Source organism: Lissotriton vulgaris, chromosome 1_1 (genome assembly GCF_964263255.1).
Source record: "Lissotriton vulgaris chromosome 1_1, aLisVul1.2, whole genome shotgun sequence".
NCBI lineage: Eukaryota > Metazoa > Chordata > Amphibia > Caudata > Salamandridae > Lissotriton > Lissotriton vulgaris.
Genome location: NC_141685.1, coordinates 800365203 through 800387434, shown reverse-complemented (window position 1 = coordinate 800387434; position 22232 = coordinate 800365203). Strand labels below are relative to the sequence as shown.

The 22232-nt window shown below is 43.3% G+C and overlaps 1 protein-coding gene across 1 annotated transcript in view; it reads right to left on the bottom strand.

The window, feature by feature from the left end:
- Positions 1-22232, bottom strand: part of COP1 (COP1 E3 ubiquitin ligase) — a 917107-nt gene that overhangs the window by 689529 nt on the left and 205346 nt on the right. The window contains exons 2-4 of the mRNA XM_086956597.1: positions 17463-17522; positions 14311-14408; positions 6593-6657 (exon numbers count right to left, since the gene is read on the bottom strand). Of these exons, the coding sequence (XP_086812723.1) occupies positions 6593-6657; positions 14311-14408; positions 17463-17522 (223 nt within the window). The remainder of the gene's footprint in view (positions 1-6592; positions 6658-14310; positions 14409-17462; positions 17523-22232) is intronic.

Here is a 22232-nt window from a genome sequence, read left to right as displayed (position 1 = left end):
CCACGATAAGAAGAAAAACCTCTACCTCTAGCTCCTCTGAAGGGCACCTTACGATACTGCAATGTACCCAAGGACTTAGCTGTATCCGTGTCCTTTTTGATTCCTTGCAGGGCCTCATCGACGTGCTTGCCAAATAGCATCTCACCGTCATATGGTAGATCCAAGATCTTATTCTGCACCTCCTGCCTGAACCATGTGGCCTTTAACCACCCTTGGCGTCGCAGAACCGCCGAGCCGGCTAGTGCTCGGAATGCGGTGGTTGCAATATCCATTGCCACATCAATGACCTCCGAAGAGGCCCGTTCGCCTTCGAGCAAAATCTTCTTCACCTCCTCCTTAGACGAATCCTGCAGTTCGTCTACAAATGGAGCAAGATCGCACCACATTTGTCGATCATAGCGTCCCAGAATCGCTAAAGCATTGGCTGCCCTAACCAGGAGACTGGCCATAGCTGAAAACCTCTTGCCCACATTGTCTAGGCGCCTGCCCTCCTTATCCGGCGGCGTAGTCATCGGCGTAGAAGGATTCTTGGACTTGCTCTGGGCAGCCTGCGAAATGACCGAATCCGGTTTCGGTTGGCCAAGTAAACATGCCGGACTGCCATCCGGTGCCTTATACTTCTTTTCTAGTCTCGGAAGTACCGGGAGGACTGTGGCCGGATTATGCATAGCCTTCAAGCCCTCAGACCAGACATGCTCAATGATTGGAATGGACCTCACTGACTTTCTGAATGGTTCCTTAAAGTCATACAAAAAGCAATCCGATTGAACTGTGGTCACCGGGAGACCAAATCTTTTGGATGCCCTGTCCATTAAGTTGTGAAACCCTCCAACGTCCGCTGGAGGCGAAGTAATATTATCCGGGTCGGTGTTGTCCGGATCTATAGGGTCAGCAGTATTCCATTGCGCCTGGTGATCTTGATCAGGATCCACTTGCTGGTCCGCATCTGAAGACGCAGAGTCATCATCATCATCATCTTGCACCTGTACTACCTCTTGAGGGCGCACTTCCAGCGCAGTGGCACGCTCTCTTGGGGGCAAAGAATGGTCTGCCACAGGACGTAATGTCTGAGGCGGAGGTGTCGGGGGGCGCACTTGTTGGGCTTCCGAAGGCGCCGGGAAACGTTGCTTGTAGTCCCGCAACATAAGTTGTAAATCCGCCACTAAAGTGGATGGTATTGCCACCATACCCTCAGGTAACTGACGCATAGGTTGTTGTGGAGGCACGTGCCTGGTAGCAGTGCATTCCTCCTCATAATAATGCTCTGGAGCATAGTGCTGTCGTTCCATCTGCTCCTCTTCAGAGCTAAATTCCTGCACCTTAACCTGAAGGTCAGAAGGGCTATAGGCCTGCCCAAATTCACTGAAAGTCTCTTCCTCAGAGTCATCATCCAATAGAAGGGTTGGAGGTAACTTCTGAACCTGGCGAGGAGACGTCATCTCTGGCGTGATCTGTTTCCTTTTCCGCGAAAAAACATGTTTTCCCGACATTTCCATCGTCGACGAGGTCGTCGTCGACGAGGCCGTCGTCGACGAGGCCGTCGTCGACGGGAAGGTCTTTTGGGTCTGCAACAGTGGAAGTGTAGACATAGAGACTGTCTTCGTCGTCGAGGATAGCGTCGTCGACGAGGTGAAGCTCATCGTCGACGATGGTGGTATCGTCGACGGGACCGTCGACGAGCTCGTCGTCATCAACATGGCAACCGGCGTCGTCGACATCGTCGTCGAAGTCGTTCTCGTCGACGACACCGCCGTCGACGGCAGCCTAGCAGACATTGTCGTCGACGTGGAGGTGGTCACCCTCGTCGACGACGAGCAGGATTCCGGAGCCTTGAAAACAGTCGACGGTGTAGGCGTCGACGCAGCCGTCGTCGACGAGCCCGTCGACGAGGCAACCCTTGTAGAGCTGTCCTTTTTAACACTCGTAGACGACGTACCTGGGAGCTTAGTCGTCGACGGTTTCTGCTTCTTGTCTGAAGCGACCTCTTGAGCCGGGGTTGAAGGCTTTTTGACCCCACGATCTTTCTCTGAGGAAGGTGAAGAGACTGTAGAAGCCTTTCTCACCTTTTTTGAGGCCAGTTGTTCCTCAGGCTTACCCTGCCTCTCCTTTTCACCTCGGTGAGGAGATTTTTGGGCCTGTCGGACCTGTCAGAGGTCCCTGGTAAGGCCTTGTGACGGGACTCGTCTGAAGCAGAAAGGGGGGACCTACCCCTTTTTTGAGACCTTCTGGATGACACCATAGACGAGGAGCCCTCACTGTCCGAAGAGATAATGTCTTTCCGGTCCTTCATCTTCTGAAGCCATGTGAGGAGACGTCCTTCCCTGTCCCTCAAGGTCTTGGCTGAGAAGGATCTGCAAATCGGACAGCCTGTTGGTTTATGGTCCGGATACAAACAGTAGATACAATCCTCATGTTTGTCCTCGACAAACAACCTCTTTTTAGAGCAGGTGGCACAGGCTCTAAAAAGGGCTTTCCTCTCCGACATGCTGAGAAAAAATCCAAGTAGTTGAAGAAAAAACTGAAGAAAACTGAGCAGAGCTCAATGGAGACTCCCTTGCACAACGTGCGGTAGAAAATCTGAGGCTCTGAGCTTCTCTCAGGAAGGTTCTATGGGGTGAGGCTGCTCTGATTGGCTGCTGCAGAAATTTGGTCTCTTTTACAAAAGGAGGTGGATAAGCTACAAAATGAGATGAGGCCTAGGCCTATTTTTCACTTTGTGCTTACTACTATAGTTTTTTACTATTTACCGAGGCTCCCATTCCGACGACGGGGAATGATACAAAGCATGGGAATCTATGAAAGTTCCAATACTGGGGCAATCCTGCATCGCAATGCTTCCGTTCCCCTTTGCTAGCTAGACAGTTGCCCGCTGATTCGGTATTTCTCCCTGTGAATTTTGCACCAGTTTTCCTATTTTTAGACTTCTGTTCCTCACTCTTAGTTTTGGGTTCCTTCTGCCCTGCTGCTACTCTGTGATCACTGGTCCTCTCCATACTTTCATCTTGATTTGACCAACTCCTTCCTTGGAGGCTTTTTTAAAATGTATTTTATTTCTTTACGCCAGTATCGTCTCCTTCTATCTGAAAGTGAGTTCTTTTTTGGGGACAATTACGGACTGGTGTTGTTACTGAAAGGAATCACCGTTTCCTCGGGGTAAAGACCTGGATAAAGGAGTGACCACCATGATGTAATCACAACACATTGCAACATCAACACGTTCAAATGCACAATATTGTTATGGATGCAACCTATGGATCCAACCCATGGTCTTCTATACAATAAAATGCTGAAATCTCTTTTATTAAAACATGAAATTCTGCTTTTAGACAGTATTTAGTTATTCATTATGCTTCCAGCTTGCCCTCTGTGCCTGTGAAACTTTCCCTGTTGATGGAGATTCTTACAAATGAAAGGAGGTTTTGGAAGCTCGGACCATCCACTTTAGTGTTTGGCCCACACAGTTAAGGGAGGCTATCCGATCAGCTGTCTCACTGAGGATACCTTGTTGTGGGCTACAGGATCAGTAACATTCTCAGATCCTAGCTTGAATGAAGTTTCTAACTTTTTCTCCGATTTTAGATGGATGTTTGAAAGCCTGACCGGGAATATTCCACTGAAGAAGCTTTTTGTGACTTCAAGAAATAGTCACAAGAAGTGATGGCCTACAAACTAGGTCCAGATGGCAGGCAGCTGAGACCAAGTGCGGGGAATGCTCCCAATTGACTCAGTTTCAATGCGATCTCAAGGATGAGATAAAGGATGATTTGATATAGGCACCACGTCCTCCTACTCTGTAGGATTCCTACGATAAACTCATACATGTTGAATACTGATTGAATGAATGCAACGAAGAAAAAGAGAGGGATTAGATGGCCTAGCCAGTAAGCTTCCTTACCTAGAGCCACGTTATCTCGTAAACAAGAAAGCCCAAAGGTGTCGGAGCCCAAGCATAAAGAATCTGCCAGAGGCCTATTACCAGAAAACAGACGCTGCAGATCGGGCCTGAATGGTTTAGAACTATTGTGGGAAAACAGACATATTATTCACCAGTGATTTACTTGATTGTTTGCTATTCGCCAGAGTACTAGATGGTCAAGTAAATCTTCAGGTACCTCCTACGCATCACTCTTCCGAAGGAGGAGAGATTTTGTGATGAAGCACTTCCTCAAGTTCTTTGTCCTAACTTCAGTCCAGAAGGAGGACATCACTTATTATTGCTTCCTCTCCCATTGCATTTGAACACGAGCACTAGGTTTTCAGTAACGGTTTTGCTTGACTCAGGAACTAGATTCATTTTGGACATAGGCTGGGCTCAGAATCGTGCAATTCTGAATCAACCCAAACTGAAAGCGGAGGTAATACATTCTGAGTGTGGGTCTCCCCTTACTTCTGGACCAGTAGTTGAATATACTCCCACTCTAATGGTCACTATGTACAATCATCAATATTCTCTAAACTTTGATTAATTTCCAACTCTGAATCGCCCAGTCATTCTTGAACTTCAATGGCTGTACCTTCTTTACCCCATACAACATGTACTCCTTTGACTTACTCCCTTAGATCAGAAAACTCTAATCAAAAATGTTATGTTATGTCAATTTGTAGAGTACGGTTAATCCCCCATGAGGGTATCTAGGCGTCGAGAAGGATGGGCCCGAGGGAGGGGGGAGGAGATGAAACTAGTTTCATCTTGAAAAGCCATGTCTTGATGTTCCTTCGGAATCCATGAGGGAGGGGAAGGTTCTGAGGTGTTTCGGGAGGTCGTTCCAGGGTCCAGGATGCGAGGTATGAGATAGGGCGTCTTCTGCTTTTTGATGAGAGGGAGGTGTGCTCTTGCCTGGGGCTCACATTGAAGGTGTCTGGTGGGTTGGTGGAAGTTGAGGCGGTGGTGAGGTAAGATGGAGCAGTGTTGTGGAGAGCTTTGTAGGCGTGGGCGAGTAGCTTGAACTTACATCTTTCCTGAAATGGGAGCCAGTGGAGACTGCTGAAGTGTGGAAAGATGTAGTTATTTCGTGGGATGTCCAGGATGAGTCTGGCGGCAGTGTTCTGGGTGGTTTGGAGTCAGAGTAGGACATGAGATGGGATTTCGACGTAAAGGGCATTTACGTAATCATGTGTAATTGTGATAAGAGCCTGGGTGAAGAGTGGTAAGGTCTTCATATTAGAGAGCTGAAGAACACTGTCTGACGCTATAGGGGAGACTTCCTGACTCTTTTCACTACTAATCAGAGACCAATGTCAACAATTTGCAGACATCAACAAAACCAAAGGTCAATAATGCCTTGGCAAAGTTCAGAGACAAAGTGGAGGAATCAGTCTAAAAATTGGGGCAGAATTTTGTTTGGCTGGTTGCATTCCTTATGAGAAAGAAAAAGGAAGTGTTGAGGCAATAATTAGAAGAAAATCTAGAGCATGGTTAGGTTACTCCTTCAACCTGCCCTGATGGGACTTTGTTATGCTATATGGTCAATAAATCCAATGATTTAGGGCACTGTATCAATTGGCGATTTAAGTTATCCCTTCCTCTGATCAAGGATATTTTAGAGGTGGTATGAGGTTCTCAGATTTTTGCAAACTCTGATGACTTAGTATTAAATCAACTGTTGTGCATCAGAAATAGCCACAAGTGGAAAATGGCCTTCAGAATACTGTTGGGGCATTATGAATATAGAGTTCTAGCCGTTGGGTTAACCAAGACTAGTTCTATCTTTCAAAGGTTTGTGGACACTAATTTCTCCGGTATAAGTTTTATTTTTGCTGTTGTCCATTTAGACAACATCTTGGTTTTATCAGATCATAGCTCGCATGTGCTGGAAGTTCTATGGCAACTTAGATCAGACCAAATTAGACACAAACCCCCAAAATACCTTTTTGAGAGACAGAAAGTTGAGTATTTAGAATTCACTTTAATACCAAAAGGGTCTAGCCATGGGTCCCAAGAAAACCTTAGCAGATTTAGATTTGCGCATTTTACTGCACCAGTGACATAACAAGATCACTTAAGAAGGAAAAATTGAAGAACAGGTTCTTCTGGGATTCCAGAGAACAGGAAACAATTAAGGCATTGAAAATAGCTTTTACTAGCAACCAAATACAACAACAAAAATTCGGAGGATTTCCAGAATAGGAGTCAGAGTCAATCCTGAGTGGATGAGTCTGTCATGTACATAACGTTCTGAGTTCAGGAAAGTTTTAACAGGGTTTTTTTTTGTAAAATTCCCAATATTTTCTAAATTGTATCGCAATTCAGCCAAATCTTGAAATGAAGATACACATTTACTTATTTTACCTCTCCAAAACACAGTGTCATATCATATTTCAGTATCATATTTTAAAATAAGGGTGAACCCTAATTTCACACCCTGTGAAGTCAGAATATCTAACTATACTGTCATAATTGTCCCATGATAGTGCAGTCTTGCTGGGTGGAAAACAGTGCAAAGGGCATCATGAAGCTCAGATTTCTTTTCCTGTGAAAAGTGTTAAGGTTTTAACTTCTGTTATCTGAATCACTTGTGACAATCTTACACAAGGGTTTCACTATATGTCCGAGACTTGAGAAAAGCGGATTTCATATTGGTGTTTGACTTACTGAAGGGTCGAGCTTGAATCTCTTCTCTTCAAACCGCTGCTTCTGTTTCAAGATGAGTTCATTCACTGCAAGTAAAATATATCTAGATTTAAATACTGATTAGAGATTCTGGTACAGGCTGCTTTCTTAAAGTATTTGCTGGAAGTGGTCTATGCAAGACAATGGAAGATTGGCAGCATAAACTACATAATTCTTACCCATCCTCTATTCTTAAGGACGTTGAAATAATTGAATTGGTGTCAAAAAGTGGCGAACATGCAAGAAACAGAAGGGAACAACAAGGAATTCTCTACAAATGCACACACTGCAGCATCTGACACAATCCAATTATCAGTCGAGGAGGGGCAAAAATATAGAATTGTGAAAATCTGGCAAGGCTATCCAGGGATAAGAAATCGGTGCTGACGCGCAACCCGTTTTGTGCACTTATACGTTTTGGTAAAATAGACAAACATCAAATTAAATTATTATTATTATAACCAAACTGATTTCACTAAACATTTCTATACTTTGCATTTAGATATGGCCACTTCAAAGGGCTGACTGACAAATAAAATAGAATGAGAAACAAGTTACGGGGATGAAGGTAGAATACAAAAAACAACAAACATGCACAGGCAATCCGATAGTTCCTGTTTCCTGGATAGTGTCAAGCTACTACCCATCCTCCCACACATCCCTCAGTGTGTCTGACCATACATCCATGTAGAGTCCATTTTATCTAATTAGCTGGCGAAAGCATGTATGAACAAGATTGTTTTCCGTATTGCTGAAGGACAAGATGTTGAGATGTGCGCTCTGGGATTGCCAAGTGTGTAACAGACTGCTGCCCTACAAAATAAGGGACTCAAAATGTTTGATCAGCTTGAACTTTTAATGGCATATTGTTTGCCTAGAACACAAAAGCAGATTCATTTTGAAGAATGGTAGAGGTACCTACCTGTGACCGGTTTGGCCATTTTCTCCAGAAGTCATTAAAGTATAGTGCACATTATTCCAAATGTTATATCCTGTTCCCCACTCAGAGCTAATGAAGTGCTTTTAGATCCAATTTCATTTAGGATTCATGTTAAGGTACAGTCCAATAAACAGCGAATTTAGAGGGACTGTACAAATTCCACATTAGTAAAGGTGCATTGTAGTAACCATATGCAAAAAACACATGACCTCACGGCACAAAGAATGTTTCTTAAAATTTTAAATAAAAAACAAGGAGCTCTTTGTCAACATATAAGTATGTACCAGTAAATTAAATATGAACATATTGTTCCAGCTGTAGCTACACTGTGGGAGAAGACTCTCAAATTGGCTTTTTCTTCTGGAAGTTCGAATTTAGTTAAGGTGGTGGGATTTTTCCATTTGCAAACACAATCACTGTACCTCACTTTAGCCTAATTTCCCAGCAACATGGAGGTAAGAATATATTGAACAATGGCAGAAACGCAAAGAAAATTACCAAACATCAATCTCTGAGACTTAGGAGAGGACTAAGAGAGATGGGTGACATGTAGGAATATGAAGTAGCCATCAGATAACATATGACCAGCAATTAACTTGCCATTTTACTTGTCACAAAGACACTCCCAGGGAGGCCACTGCTACTAATTTGTTTATATAAACAGCCCTTTGCCACACTATGTTAGAACTTCTTTAAAACTCTAAGTGCTTCAAGATTTGTACATATGCAGCTTTCTTCTCTAAAACTCAAGTCTCCGAATCACTTGAAGTCCCTGAAGTCTATCGAGGATTTTCCTCACGTCTTGGGACGTAGTAATAATACTGATTCACTTTATATTATGGTTTGCGCAGAGATAATTACCCTAGCCGTAACAGACCGCACTTTTGAGAAATATCTGAGAATGCGAAAAAGGAAGAACACCGAAGGATACGTTTATCTGCTAGAAAAGGCATATGGAGAGCAAGGGGCATCAGACCTTATTATTAGTTCATTATATCAACATAATTGAAATGGTGAAACTTCCTCAAAGCCATTTTTCGGGCACTTGTGTGTTCTGTTCTCCCACCGGAATCAGAATCTCACTTATTTTCTACAAGCAGAAAAGTCTTGCCATATAACTCAAACAAATATTCTGCAATTGGGAGTGGCATTTGGTCATGTACCCACAGCTTTCAAAAGGTTTTACAGAGCAGCTGCACCTTGGTCTTAAACAGTACAATATCATTATAATGGAGCCCAGAATAGTTACCACAGTTAGGCCAATTTTCGATTACTTTTTAAATGATCCCACTGCTTCTATGTTTTAGAAAAGGGTTCATAGTACAATAGGTGTCGAATTTCGAACTACACTCAGAAATGCAACTGAAAATGAAGGCAGGGCTAAATTTAGTTGTATGCAACTATAGAACAATCAAAATATCCCATTCATGAGTCTAATTTTGCCTTTGCAGCTCATGGAACATGCAGGAACTAAGTTGAACAAATTCGTTGGTGAAGCCAACCTTTAATGTTTTCTTTTCAACTCTATGATTTAAATACTTACACAGGTCCTGCTTTATAAAGATCCACTGAAAACTATTTTCAAGCATCAGGAATTAAAGAGCCCTAAAAGGAATGGATTGTATGGAACAGTAATGTACTTATGTGTTTCAATTATCTGCTATGTGATGGTGCTGGATTGTTCAGAATTATCTTTTCAGAGGCATATTATACCCTTAAATAATGATATGCATAATTGATAATTGAAACTGAATGCACACCAGTCCACCACTTGGTCTGCTAATTAATATTTTCTATGTGTCTATCGTTATTTAAACTAAAAGGTTTTAAAAAGAAAAATAACAAAAGAGTCTCAGAAAGAAAAACATGACAACTAGGCCAAAGCAATAACTGGAAACTTGCCTGGGCTCTTAACTGAGTGCAGGGAGTAGTGTTTTGTAAACTTGTGCATCAGATCGCCTTAACTGCTTAACAAATACTTACATATGTCAACTCTCAAAGAGGGCTGCAGTGGCCAAAACTGCTTTTGCCTTGGATTCTCCAATTCTAGGAGACACTTTTTGCTGTGTCAGCTCTGAGCATAGGAAATTCACAACAAACCCCACCTAGTAATGATCAGACCTTTTCTGCTTCTAAAATATAATAACAAAATCGTGTTCAAGAGAAGTGTAATAATTCTCAGTGTTCTTTTGGAGCTCTCCTATACATCCTCCCTTCTGATTTCAAAACATTAAAGAGGAAGATGTTTGGCATCACCTAAAGAAGAGATTAAAGTCTGACTCAAAACACAACTTTGTTTCATAAGAAAAGTTTATATAGATTGCCAACGCAAAAACCTACTTCTCCTGCTCCTCTACTTGATGGAATAGCGGTCAATGCTGTCAGGGTCAGTTTCAAACTTTTTAAGGAACCGACCGATGACGCTCTTACAAGAAATTCACCAAGTATGTATCAAGATATTATAACCCGTTCTGGTGAAAGAGGTTGCAGAATGGAATCAAACAAAAAAGGCATATAAGAAGACACATCATTTGGCCCTGTATCGCCAAGACCTATTTTTTGGCTGAAACCATTAACCAGTATTTTCTCCATCCTCTGATACAAAAAATTTAGTTACTGCAAACTTTCTTAATTTGATATTCCTTACATGGCACTCTGGTCTGACCCTTTTTCCGTATTTGAGCCTATCGCTGCTAAACCTTTTCTAGATAGTCATGCACTGTACAAAATACGTATAATAATAATAATATAGTAAAAGACCTTATGGAGTCTAATACCAAACCTTTGGGTTTTTTCTCAGCCTCCAAATAATGAGGCTCAGTTTATTGAATATGGACGTTGATCCCTATCTGATAACCTTTGCAGTCAAAGAGCAATCTCTCTGGAAGTTGGGATAGGGAGACTTCAGCAAAGAAGCAGGTGTAATTCAACAGTTCTAAATACTATGCCATCCTCTTGGACTTTTGAGCCATCAAGATGGTCTTTTCGCCATTTTCCGAATTACAATCTAAGGAAGATGCAGGAACTTAAAGTAGCTGGACCAGTTCCAACTGATGGAATGGTCACCAAAGTGAACGCCTCTAATTAGGGAGACACCCAGGGCCTGTTTTATTATGAGGCCACAAAGCATGGAGCAGCTCTTGCTGGAGGGGACTATATGACAGTTTCCCTTATTTGCGGACCTCAATTTGTTTCAGTAAGATTGTGTCCTTGTCGGAGTGCTTCACTCAGATTGGTTTCATTTTGAAGAAAGACTGCAATAACTTCCTTATAACTTTGTTTGGGACATCTGGAAAAAACAAGAAGACAGAAACCTTTTTAAGAGCCAACTGACACACCCATAGACATGGTTTCTTATCTCAGACAAACCATGACTGTGCAGTATTGTATTAGTTATGCAACAAAGTTAGTCTGTCTTGTCCAGTCACTTTATGAACCAGACTTCCAAGCATGTGAGTAGGCGGGCGGAAAATCCCTTAGATGACCTTAGCAACATGGGGAGCAATATATTGAGAGTGCTTTCATGTCATAAGAAATATGAGAAAGCACCTGTTGCAATACCGTATAGGTGCGCCTAGGTAGGAGTGTTTAAAGACTATTAAAATCATCTAATCATCATACAGAGAGCGTAATGGATTAGCTCTAGAACGGACATCTTTAACATTACTTTTGTTATTAAGTTTGTTTTTGAAGCTGAGGTCCATGTTCAGATAAAAATGTGAGCTCTTTTTTTGGGAACTAGAGAATATTAGCAAAATAACTTCAATACTTCCTCTCTGCGAAAACCTCTCAACACCGTTACTTTTTGCATCAATTGTATGCATGCCTACTAAAACCTCAAAACCTGAAGTTCTTCTAGACAAACTGTTTGGTGGATGTAGTCAACCATGAATGCCTATTTTTAAACTTCAAGAGTTTCAGCAAAATTGTAATTGAAACTCTTTTCCCTTTTTAAGAATAAGACAATCAGGTTCATTTGATGATAATATAAACCCAGAACCCATAGACTAGATCTTGCCCCTCCAAGCACCATGTCCGGGATCATACTAAGGCCATGTTTTGTGGCTTTAATAGAACTTGATATTTTCTGCCTAAAAACCCTGCATGTAGTTGGGAAAATAACACAAAGGCCATCTGCTCAATTTGAGGAGTACTTGATTATACCTGGATTAAAGCTGTACTGGAAGCCTTTAGACTTTGCTAAAAGACAAAACAAAACTTTTCTTCTCACTCAAAACATCGTTAGAGATGGTGGGGATGGGAGTAGGGGAAGAGGATTGGTTTCTTCTCTAAGGAAGCAAGGATCTCTTAAGTGGAAAGAGACAACCTTGCTGCAGCCATGCTCACAGAACAGATCAAGGTTTCTTCCAAATATCAAAAGATTCATTCTGTGAGGGACAAAAAAGCATGAGTGTCTAAATAAAAAATCCCAGACCACAGTCGTGTTATTTCCTGTCTGAGTGAAGGAAACCTACAGCTTTATTGTTATTGCCTTCTGTTACACTACATTGGGAAAAGAGGAAAAATAAATGAAACATAGAAAGGAGTATCCCCAACGGAGAGTTTGAAAAAATCTCTGGAGGGTGAACTTTCTTGCAAAAAGGAAAAATTCAACCTTTTGTTTAAAACCCCTCACTCACCAACCTAGTAGTGACATGCTTCATCATCGGGGTCCACCCTGGTGACCTAGCGTCACCAGGATGTGCTTCAACACCTGTGCTACAGTGGAGCGGGTTGTGACTAAGTGCAAAAAAATGTTTAAAATTGTCCTGGTTTTAAAACATAATTTTTATTTTAAAGCAACTGAACAATGTTAAAAATATCGGTGGCGAGATACTGGTAGGTGAGTTACGACCAAGGTATCTCTATATGTGTCTGTGCAAATTGGTCAACATGTTTCTACCAAATGGGCGATTGCCCGGTATTCCTCAGGACCAAAAACAGGTGGACGGGAGGTGTGGGCCCCCTAAAAGGCGCACCCTATCCTGATCCCCTGTGTACCTACTGAAAAATAGCCAGTGGTATATGCGCTCAATCAAGTAGATGAGCGGGCAATAAAATAAAAAGAAGTAGAGACGTCTATCATATATTAATGATGGAAGTTTATATTGAATAGCATGAATCAATTTATGTGAATCCTGTTATGTATCATTTGTATACCTTTTGAGATAAAAAACTTTTATACATATAAAAAAATGAAAAAAATGAGAATTCAAAAATAATAATCAGATTTAATAATGAAATGAAATATACTTTCTTAGAGATGTGTGTGTAAATCTTTGTCAATTTTTGATGATTTGATTGACATCAACTAGTGGTTAATTATTATGGACGGACCTAGAACTGTTTTTGTCAATTCTTTGACCCAACTAGCTATAGATCTTTACTTAATGAACAAGCAGGTCATGCCTATGAACAATAACCAAATCGTAAGAGACCATCACAAGCACCTGGAGTGAAGCAGTTAGTTTCTATTTTAGGTGTATTTCAAAATTGCAAATAAATGCTGTTATGCATCCTTTAATCAGCATATTTTGGTTTACCGCCCAACCTACTAACAGATATATATATATATATATCTCAATGAAAACTCACAAAATCGACAGGATGCTTATGTCAATTACACAGTTATTCAACACTGCCCTATCCCTGACTGGGGACATCCCTTCCACACTTGCCCCAGAGTCCATTTCTTCTGCCATCAGGTTTCCAAGGCAACCCTGCAGTCCATCAAGAACAGTAATGATACAGAGCACCCACAATATGTTTTCTGTCCACTTCATATGAAATCCAGTCTTGTCAAGCATTTTCTGAATAAACAACAGGAGAAAAACCCATAACCCTAGTTGAGACCTGGGTAAGTACAATATCATACGACAAAGTCTCAATGGGAGTCAATAAAAAGGGGGGATAATTTAGAATAGTAAATTAATTCTATAAATAACGCACAATCACACTTATATTCAAGAGTTTATATCAAGAAAAAAGTTTTTACTTAACTATTTATAGTACTAAGAACTGATGATAGCATCAAAGAATTTTAACGATTTTTGAGTGCGAAGTGAACATGTAGTGCATGTGCAAGAGGTGATTAAATGGCACAAGTGAAATACATAAGAACCAATGAAGAAAACCAGCATGTACATTGGAAGTTATTTGATGTAGATATTAAGCATGGGATATAAACTCTTGAATATAAGAAAGTGTGTTTACGTGTTATTTATAGAACTATCCGCCCTTTTTCATTGACTCCCGTTGCGACTGTCGTATGATAAAGCATTTTCTGAAAGCAATGACAGTATGAGGGGAACTGGAGGAACAGAAACCATGATCAGTTCTTGGTCAACTATGACAAGCCAAAGCAATTCTGAAAGGTTTTAGGAGGTGGAGTTACTACCCCACAGGCCAGTCAAAACTGGATGAGAATCACCTTCAAATGTATAATTTCAGAGCACCATCTTCTTTCTTGGACAGGAGTCAAATATCTTTTCTGCAAGCAAGGTTTTAGCATGGCAAGGAAACAAAGTAGACAATAACCCCATCTTGGTTGGGTATGTATCCCCAAACATGAAATTTAAATATTGGTCTGACCATAGCCCACTGCCTGATACACGACTATGTAGAACCTTCGCCTAGTTGACAGATGTTAAGGTGGGCCAAGATGCCTTCTACATTAAACATACTTAGGCCATTAACTCTTTGCAATGCAGATGTCTCGACCATTTTTCAAGAGAGCAACATACAAGCTACAAAAACTCACCTAAGAAATTAGGGTACAGATGATCAATGTTATCGATTACATAGTTACATTTGGGGCATCGATTATTGTCCTCCAGACTCTGATGAATGCACTTGTAACTGCAATCGAAAAAAATAACAGTTAATATACTTTAAACAGCAAGAGGAACATGAAGCAGTGCAAGCTTACAAGGCATGGAAAGTGTACCAACAGAGAAATGGACTTTGTAGATTACAGAAGCAATCTATGCATGGCAACATCTCTCACTGCTCTCAAACCTCTAGGAGGGCCCCAATCACAGCAAAGGGACACTATTACAATTGTATCCCCCATATTCTGAATATAAACCAGTTCAGATGTTTACCATGGTTACTATTCAGCAGCGGCTCCTCGGCTATGGCGGAGGACCGTCACCCCCGATGCCAGCTTCCTCAAAACGTCAGGAAAGGAAAAATAAAATGCTAGCAAACACATTTTCTTTTTCATTTCCGGACACCTCGTTGGGCGGGGTCATGAGGAATAACAGGCTGCAAGAGGACTGGTGGGCACTATTGTCAGTACGCATTACGGTTTGGCCGGCCGTCTCAGGCTGGCCAAACCGGTGAGCGCACGGAAGATGTCTCCAAACCAAGCTTTGCTGCCGGGCTGCAGACAGCAAAGCAAAGGCTCCCACTCTCACTGGAAGTGCAAATTCAGAGCGCTCAAGCCAATCCTGAAGCTGCTCTCATGACATGAGAGCAGTGTCAGGATTGGCTGCAGTACACTCTGGGAGCCTGTGCCTGCGAGAAGAGGAGCAGAAGAGTGCAACGCAGCCAGCTGCACGCATGTATTTTTTTTAAAATGTGCTCCACCCTGCCCCCAAACCCCCACCCCATTCTCCCTCACTCTTCCACAACACCAGCCGCTACTGCTTCAGTCAGAAACAATATTAAATACGCAAGGATCAAATAGCTCACTGAACGACTAGATCAGCCAAAATAAGTGGGAGTCTCGATAAAGTAACTCACGAGTCAAAGCCAGGGTAATTTAGAAACAAAACATTTCAAAATATAGGAAGGGAGACTAGGGTGGCACGAGCTCAAGTAAAGAGATGTGGTGCAATTAATCTAGGAGGCAGTCAAAGAATAACGCCTATGTCACAGAGAAACTGGCAGGAAACGGTGTCTCATGTAGATCCCTGTGGTTGTCCACACACCGGTGCAGTGCCACTCTGCAATAGTTATTAGTAAATAAGGAAACCGTGTGTTGTGTCCATCATTCACCCAAAATACCTAAGCCTCTGTAAAACATATAGTACTCTTTGTTCTAGAAATCCACAAGTACAACAGTAAGCACCACTGTGACTTACACGTTTTGGGATGTTTCAATGGTAACGCAAGTCCCCATCAGAATACAAAGGGGAACGGAGTGGTTGTCCTCTTTATATAAAACCTCTAAAATGGATTTGATTCGGTTGAAAAATTCAAAGAAAAAGATAATTTGGAAAAAACTATGAAATTGGACAGCATTTTGATTGTGTCCCTTTTTTTTTTTAATCCTATGTGTTGGACAGGCCTCGTGAAGGGGCCGCTCCCTCCCTGCATAATAAGGACCGAACACCGGCTCTCCCGGTGTCACCAGAAGAACCACCCCGGCAACCCACAGAAGCAACCCGCAACCCGTCCCCAACGGGACGCCTGCTCCCGAACACCCCGACATCGGCCGGCCCGGGCCACCATCAGCAGCATTGCCCCGGCCCAGCCGCCATCTTGGACACTGCACCACGAGGCCGCGTGGCCTCAGCTCGACCCCAACCCTGGGCCTGGCCAGGCCCCGACATCGAGGCACCACCATCCACCCAGGAGGTGAAGAGACCACTTGGCAACTAAAATGGGAGAACGGAGTGTCGATGGCTCTCCCCCGCCAGGTGCCGATCGCCCCCAGCCACCCCGGGCGCTGGCTCCACCCCCCTGCTGGGTGTCTGGACTCCCTCATCCCGGACCTCCCGACCTCCAAGAGCGAGGGTCCGGACATCAAAGGAGGCCAGACCTATAACTGGGGCAGCTCCAGAGCAGGAAGGCAGTTGTATCCTGGAGTCGAGAGACACCTTGAAGAACTCATCCTTGACGGACTGCTGGCGCTGCCACAGCCCTGCCTTGTGAATCATCGTTCCTGCCTGCTGGCGCTGCCGCGGCCCTCTGCAACCTACATCATCGTCGGGACCTGCTGGCGCTGCCGCAGCCCATCTTCGTGAACCATCGTTCCTGCCTGCTGGCGCTGCCGCGGCCCTCTGCAACCTACACCCTCCACCCTCGTCGGGACCTGCTGGCGCTGCCGCGGCCCATCCTTGAGTGAACCATCGCCTTGCCTGCTGGCGCTGCCGCGGCCCTTCTCAAACGAGACTTATCATCCTAGCCTGCCGGCGATGCCACGGCCCGACCTTCCAGAACTCCGAGCTCGAGGATTGTGAGCTACCCATCTTGCCACCCCCGTACCAGATCGGTACCAAGACTGTCCCGCTACCTTTTCCCCCTCAGAGACTAGAATTGAGAGGACCCTCGTGTCCCAACCTCACTGTACCATTGATAACCTTGCTTCAAGAATCGTATATAAAGAGTGTTGACCTCATCCTTGTGTGGTGTCCATCTGTGGGGGGGAAGTTACTTGTCTGTACGATCGCTGGAGACGGCCCTCACCGGAGGCCTCTCCCCCTGTCCTCGGCCGACCCTCCGAGTCCCCGTCTAACACTATGATTAAGCCTCAAGGAAGCTCTAAGCCAGTGTCAAAGTTTATGACGACCAGCGACATCGGCCCGGGTTCAGCCCTGAAGAGAGTACAACCACCCTCCCCTGTAACAACGAGAGGGTAGCAACTGGATGAAGTAGGTCTGTTGCTGGTAGTGCTGAGGGGCAAGATCGAACGGTGGGGCCTACCTCTCCTTCAGGAGTAGCAGTGGCAGCCTATGGATTTCATGTTAGCTGGGGTTGGAGGCGAATGAGGAAAAAAAAAAGGGAACCTTGACTGTCACACAGCATAAGGAGCTCAAAAGCTAGGTAACTGTGATAAGGAGCGAGGGAGATACTTTGTGCCCTCTCATACAAAAACAATTACCATCACCACACTCAGGTGGTTCTACACAGTAACATGCACGTACTTTGTTTACTATCCAAAAGGAGCATCTGGACAAGACTTACCAGAAGCTATGCCCGCACTTTGTCATGTAGGCTTCTTCGATCATATCAAAGCAGATGGGGCTGCAAGAGGAAAACATTTTCATTAACAAGCATGACAAAAACAAACTGGATGCAGCTCCACAATGCAAGGAAAACAGCAATAGGCAGTGAACTTTGTTTATCGCACATTTTCACAACAGACACCGGAAAAATAAACTTTTCTAAGCAACGGTTCTAGAGGAAGAAAACACAGATGTCTTCTAGAGAAAAATGAACGCCTCTAATGACTGCAGTAGCTTATGTATCCACACTGTGGCAGGAACACTCGGTGGATGGGTAGTAAATAACAAAACTAGTAGGACAGCTAATTCTCATTTTAAGTGCGACAGTCGTTAAGCTACACATACATCAAAACGTGTTGGTAATAGGAACTAACCCTAGGCATCATCTGCAGCACAACTATCAACATTCTGAAGAAACCCACTTCGACCCTCACTCTAGGAGGACCTATCAGTTCTTTATGTAAGGAACTGGAAACCTTTATTGTATAAGGAAACCATTGACCATGTTAGGAGGGCTATAGGGCAAGCAGGGACTACTGGGCCACAGTTGTAGGGCCTGGGGTCATTTGCGTATGATGCCCCAGGATCTGTCCAAATATGGCTCTGAAAACTGGTCTAAGTACAACCCTAGGAGCACTTGAGTCTCAGTGACAGCAATGGTGAGGAGTCACAGGCTTCTCAAGGAGGTTAGGTGCGGAAGACTAAAGAAAGTTTAAACAGATACAAAACAGCTTTATGCTTAGTGCTTATCTTTGTAAAGAGATAAATAAGTACTTTAATACACAGTAACACATAATACTACACAAACGTATAAGGTAATCTATCTGACTCTCTGGTTCCGGGTCATGCCCCCAGTTAAAGGTGCCCTCCCAACCTTGATATGAGTCTACTCTGGTGTGGGCTTTAGCCAAGGTGCAGTTACCCTCATATCTCGTCTGATAGGCATTAACAGCCCTCTGTCTCAATGTTCATCTCACCGTCATTCAAGGTTCGCGCTACGACTTGCCTCCCACTCCCAAGTTCTGGCTTTCCCGCAGTCTGGTAATTATGTACATTGTTGTAGGTGCATGGTGCAGCTGTGTTCCTACTAGATGCAGACGTGGGCTGCAACAGTGTCTGGATGCTGCAGCCAGCTTTCCTCAGGCAGAGGTCCTCATTGTGGCATTCAGTTATTGCCAGAGGATGGGCCCATATGTGTGTCAGTCTCTTTTTGAGACTAGGTGAGTAGGTCCATTGAGGAGCTTCATCCCTCTCTTGTTGAGGCAGTCGGCTTCCTGCGCAGGTCCGGGAACAGCTGCTGCACTGCTTCCAAGCTCTGCAACAGTTGAGTTCTGATCATGTGTACTTCTTTCAGCGTCTCAGTGATGCACAGCCACTCTGGGGCATAGGGGCAAGTGCCTTGAGGCAGCCGCTCCTTCCATGCATTGTAGTCTGTATTGGCACACTCTGGCAAGTGCCTTGAGGCAGCAGCTCCTTTCACACATTGTAGACACATGGGCACATGATTTACAAGTGCCACAGGGCTATCCACAATAGCTGTCCGTTTGGGCATACTTGGGGCGCTGCCACAGGCTTACTCGTGGCTCCTTTTCAGTGGTGCTGGCTGCCAGGCACACTGTGAGCAAGTACCACATACATGACAGTATGGTTGATGGAGCGATTCGTTCAGGTACACTTTAGTGATTACACAAATCTTCTAGTACGAGGACAGTGACCAACTCAGCGCACAGGGCACGCCAGTCACACATTCACGAGTCTCTTTTAGAAGAATCCAAAGCACCGGAGTCCCTGCCCACAACAGAAGTCCACTCCTCTCCTCAGAGCTGGCATCTCTAAGTGTTCCTGGACGAGGAACAATTCTACTTCCAGGTCAGAATCCAGGTGATGTCCTCCTCACCTCTGGGGAGCCTGCTGTCTGGCAGATACCAGCCATGGTCTCGCAGTAGCGCTCTGTAGACCACTCCCATCTAGACTGAAGAGAACTTGGACATGGAGCAACACGTGGGTCAACAGATTCCGCTTTATTACAGTAATAGAAGACAAAGGATGTGTGTTCTCAGTCTGTCTTCCAGAACCTGTGAGGGTGGTTTCTTCTTTCCGGTATCCTTCTCAGGTAGTTCACCAGAATCAGCCTTTATCTATAGCATCTACAACCAGTCAATCAGTATCTATTGTCAGCTCACTGACACCAAAGTAGCTCACAGTCTTGAGTTCATTTTTAAAATGAGGCCGGATCCCTTTAGTTTATTTTAATCTTTGTGTTGAATTTTCCCTTTTAAAGTTAAGGAAGCTTGTGTTTATTTTAGGCAGTCTTTTTCAGCTGCAGACAGCAGAGCCTGCTAATGATCAGTGCTGACTGCTTTATCACCTAGGGTGGGACACAGACATGAAGAACTGGAAGGCTGATGTATTTAAGTCTTAAATAAAAGATGATGTCAACTCAATAATGAAGGGTGGGACCAAAAATGTTTCTGAATGCTTTTAAATGGGAGAACATTAAAATTAGAGTTGACCTCTTCATTTGAATTTTCTTCTATTTCAGAGCGTTGTCTTTATACAAAGCAGGCATCTTGCTCCCAGTGGCACCCCATATTTATAATTAAATAATAAATATTTATAACTGAAACATACTGGCCTTTTTAGGAGGGAGAAATTTAAGTGTAGAAAAATGTTACATATTATGGAACGTTTTTTCCAATGTATATTTCTCTCATTCAAAAACAAAAGTTAGGTTTGTGGTATTCATGTATTGGTATCACATATGGTGAAAGGTATGCCCTTCGCCACAAGTATATATGGCACAGTCCCTCAGTCACCCATACACATATATCCTATTCATACACACATGTTCTTACATCTCCACAGACCAGCTCTCATTTACACATGGCAGCCCTGTCATATTGCCCCTATCCTAAGCATTTTTATCAAACCATTGCATGTGGATCATTGGACATTAGGCTTAAAGTCAATGAAACTGGGTGTGGGGTGTCTGGTAACAACACGCACATTGCTTGGCTTTTATTAGCTCACAATGATTTTCACTGATCAGAAGTATCTCTCAATATATACAGAAAAGGATAGATACCCATAGAGTGATGCTCCTCACAGCAGGGTCAACTCGAGGCAGCAACACCCGCAACAGAAGCACAAAGTAGTATAAGCATTCTGTACCAAGCTATCACAACCACACCTGAGGCAAAAGGCTTGCCCACCCCATATCCCTACCATTCACCAAATGAGTATTCCGTGACTAATCAACAGCTATCTGCAACAAAAGGACCTCGTTGAATTTCCAAGGACAGCATCTCTCCTCTTTCCCCACTAAAGTGTCTGTGTTATGAGGCCACCATCATACCACTAATTGACAAAGCCTTTCCCAACCACCCACTATTCAGCAAAGACAGCTACTGCTGCCATCAGGTGTCCGATGGCCTCCTCATACCAGGAGGATAACCAATTGAGCACATGTTTCAAATAAAGAAATAGCAAAGCTTGTGGTACAACTCTAAACTTCATCTGACCACGGACTACCTTTCAGCTTTCAAACATAATAGGTCCCATGTCCCTAGATAGTACAATTCAATGTTTTTAAAACTGGAAAATCTTAGGACACATATGAAAGTCTGCAAAGAATACTAAAATATGCAAGGCATCATGAGGATTACAAAGAAGCTGTACAGTCTGGAAAACAGCCCTCAAAAAGAAAAAGAGCATTACAGGCCTGAAGCGGATGGTATAGCCTTGAAACTATATGGCAACACTAGAACACTGATGTAAACAAAAGTCAAAGGAAGAAGTACAAGACATGTATTAAAAATCAATAAAAAGGGTAAAAAAGTACCATGCGAACCACAAGACAACCAACTGAGATTAAATATTTAACATGTTCCTTAGGCTAACTTACCAAGAAGATAGGAGAAAAAACACCTTTTGCTACCCCACAACACTGAAAAAACATTTAATCTTTTATCAGAACCAAAAGTATAAAAAAAATTGCAGAGAACATAATAAAACAAACTTCTCCTGCCCGGAATCTGCCTTCCTTCTTTGGAATCCTACTTGTGCACCTTCCAACCCTTGCAGGCCGAGGAGATACCAACACCCCGTGGGGTTTAGCTCAGGTTTTCATTGCGAGGATTTTTGTTCTGTAGGCCTTCAAAATAATCTCACATTCATAAATGCCTACCGAGCAAAGGGGCAGAGGGAGGATGTCTGAACCAAGTTCTACGAATTGTAGAACTGAATCTCTGAAGAAACACTTTGATCAGAGTCCCAAGAGTATGAGAGGCCGATTTTGAATAAACTCCTACAAAAGCACTGAAAAGGAACTTACAAAACAACTGCAGGAACACATGAAACAATACAATATTCTCCACAACCGCCATTGAAGTTTCGAACCCATGACAGAAATCGAAGAAACCGCAGTAGTTGGCATCAGAGAGGACCGCCCTCATCACCATGGACAAAGACATCATGCTTATCTGCAGTGAATGAACAGGTGGACTATGGCATCTTATTTAAAGGATGAAATAGCGTTGACAGGAATCACAGGTCCCGCCTTGCACCTGATCCACTCAACTCACCATATTCAGAATATGTTCTATAAAGGTCAGCAATAGGAAAATATATTATACTATATATTTCATTTACTTAGCTTCCTTAGAGAAATACAAAAAGGTTAAACATAACCATGTATTCCTGTTGCCTTATATATTAACGCCTCCTTGCC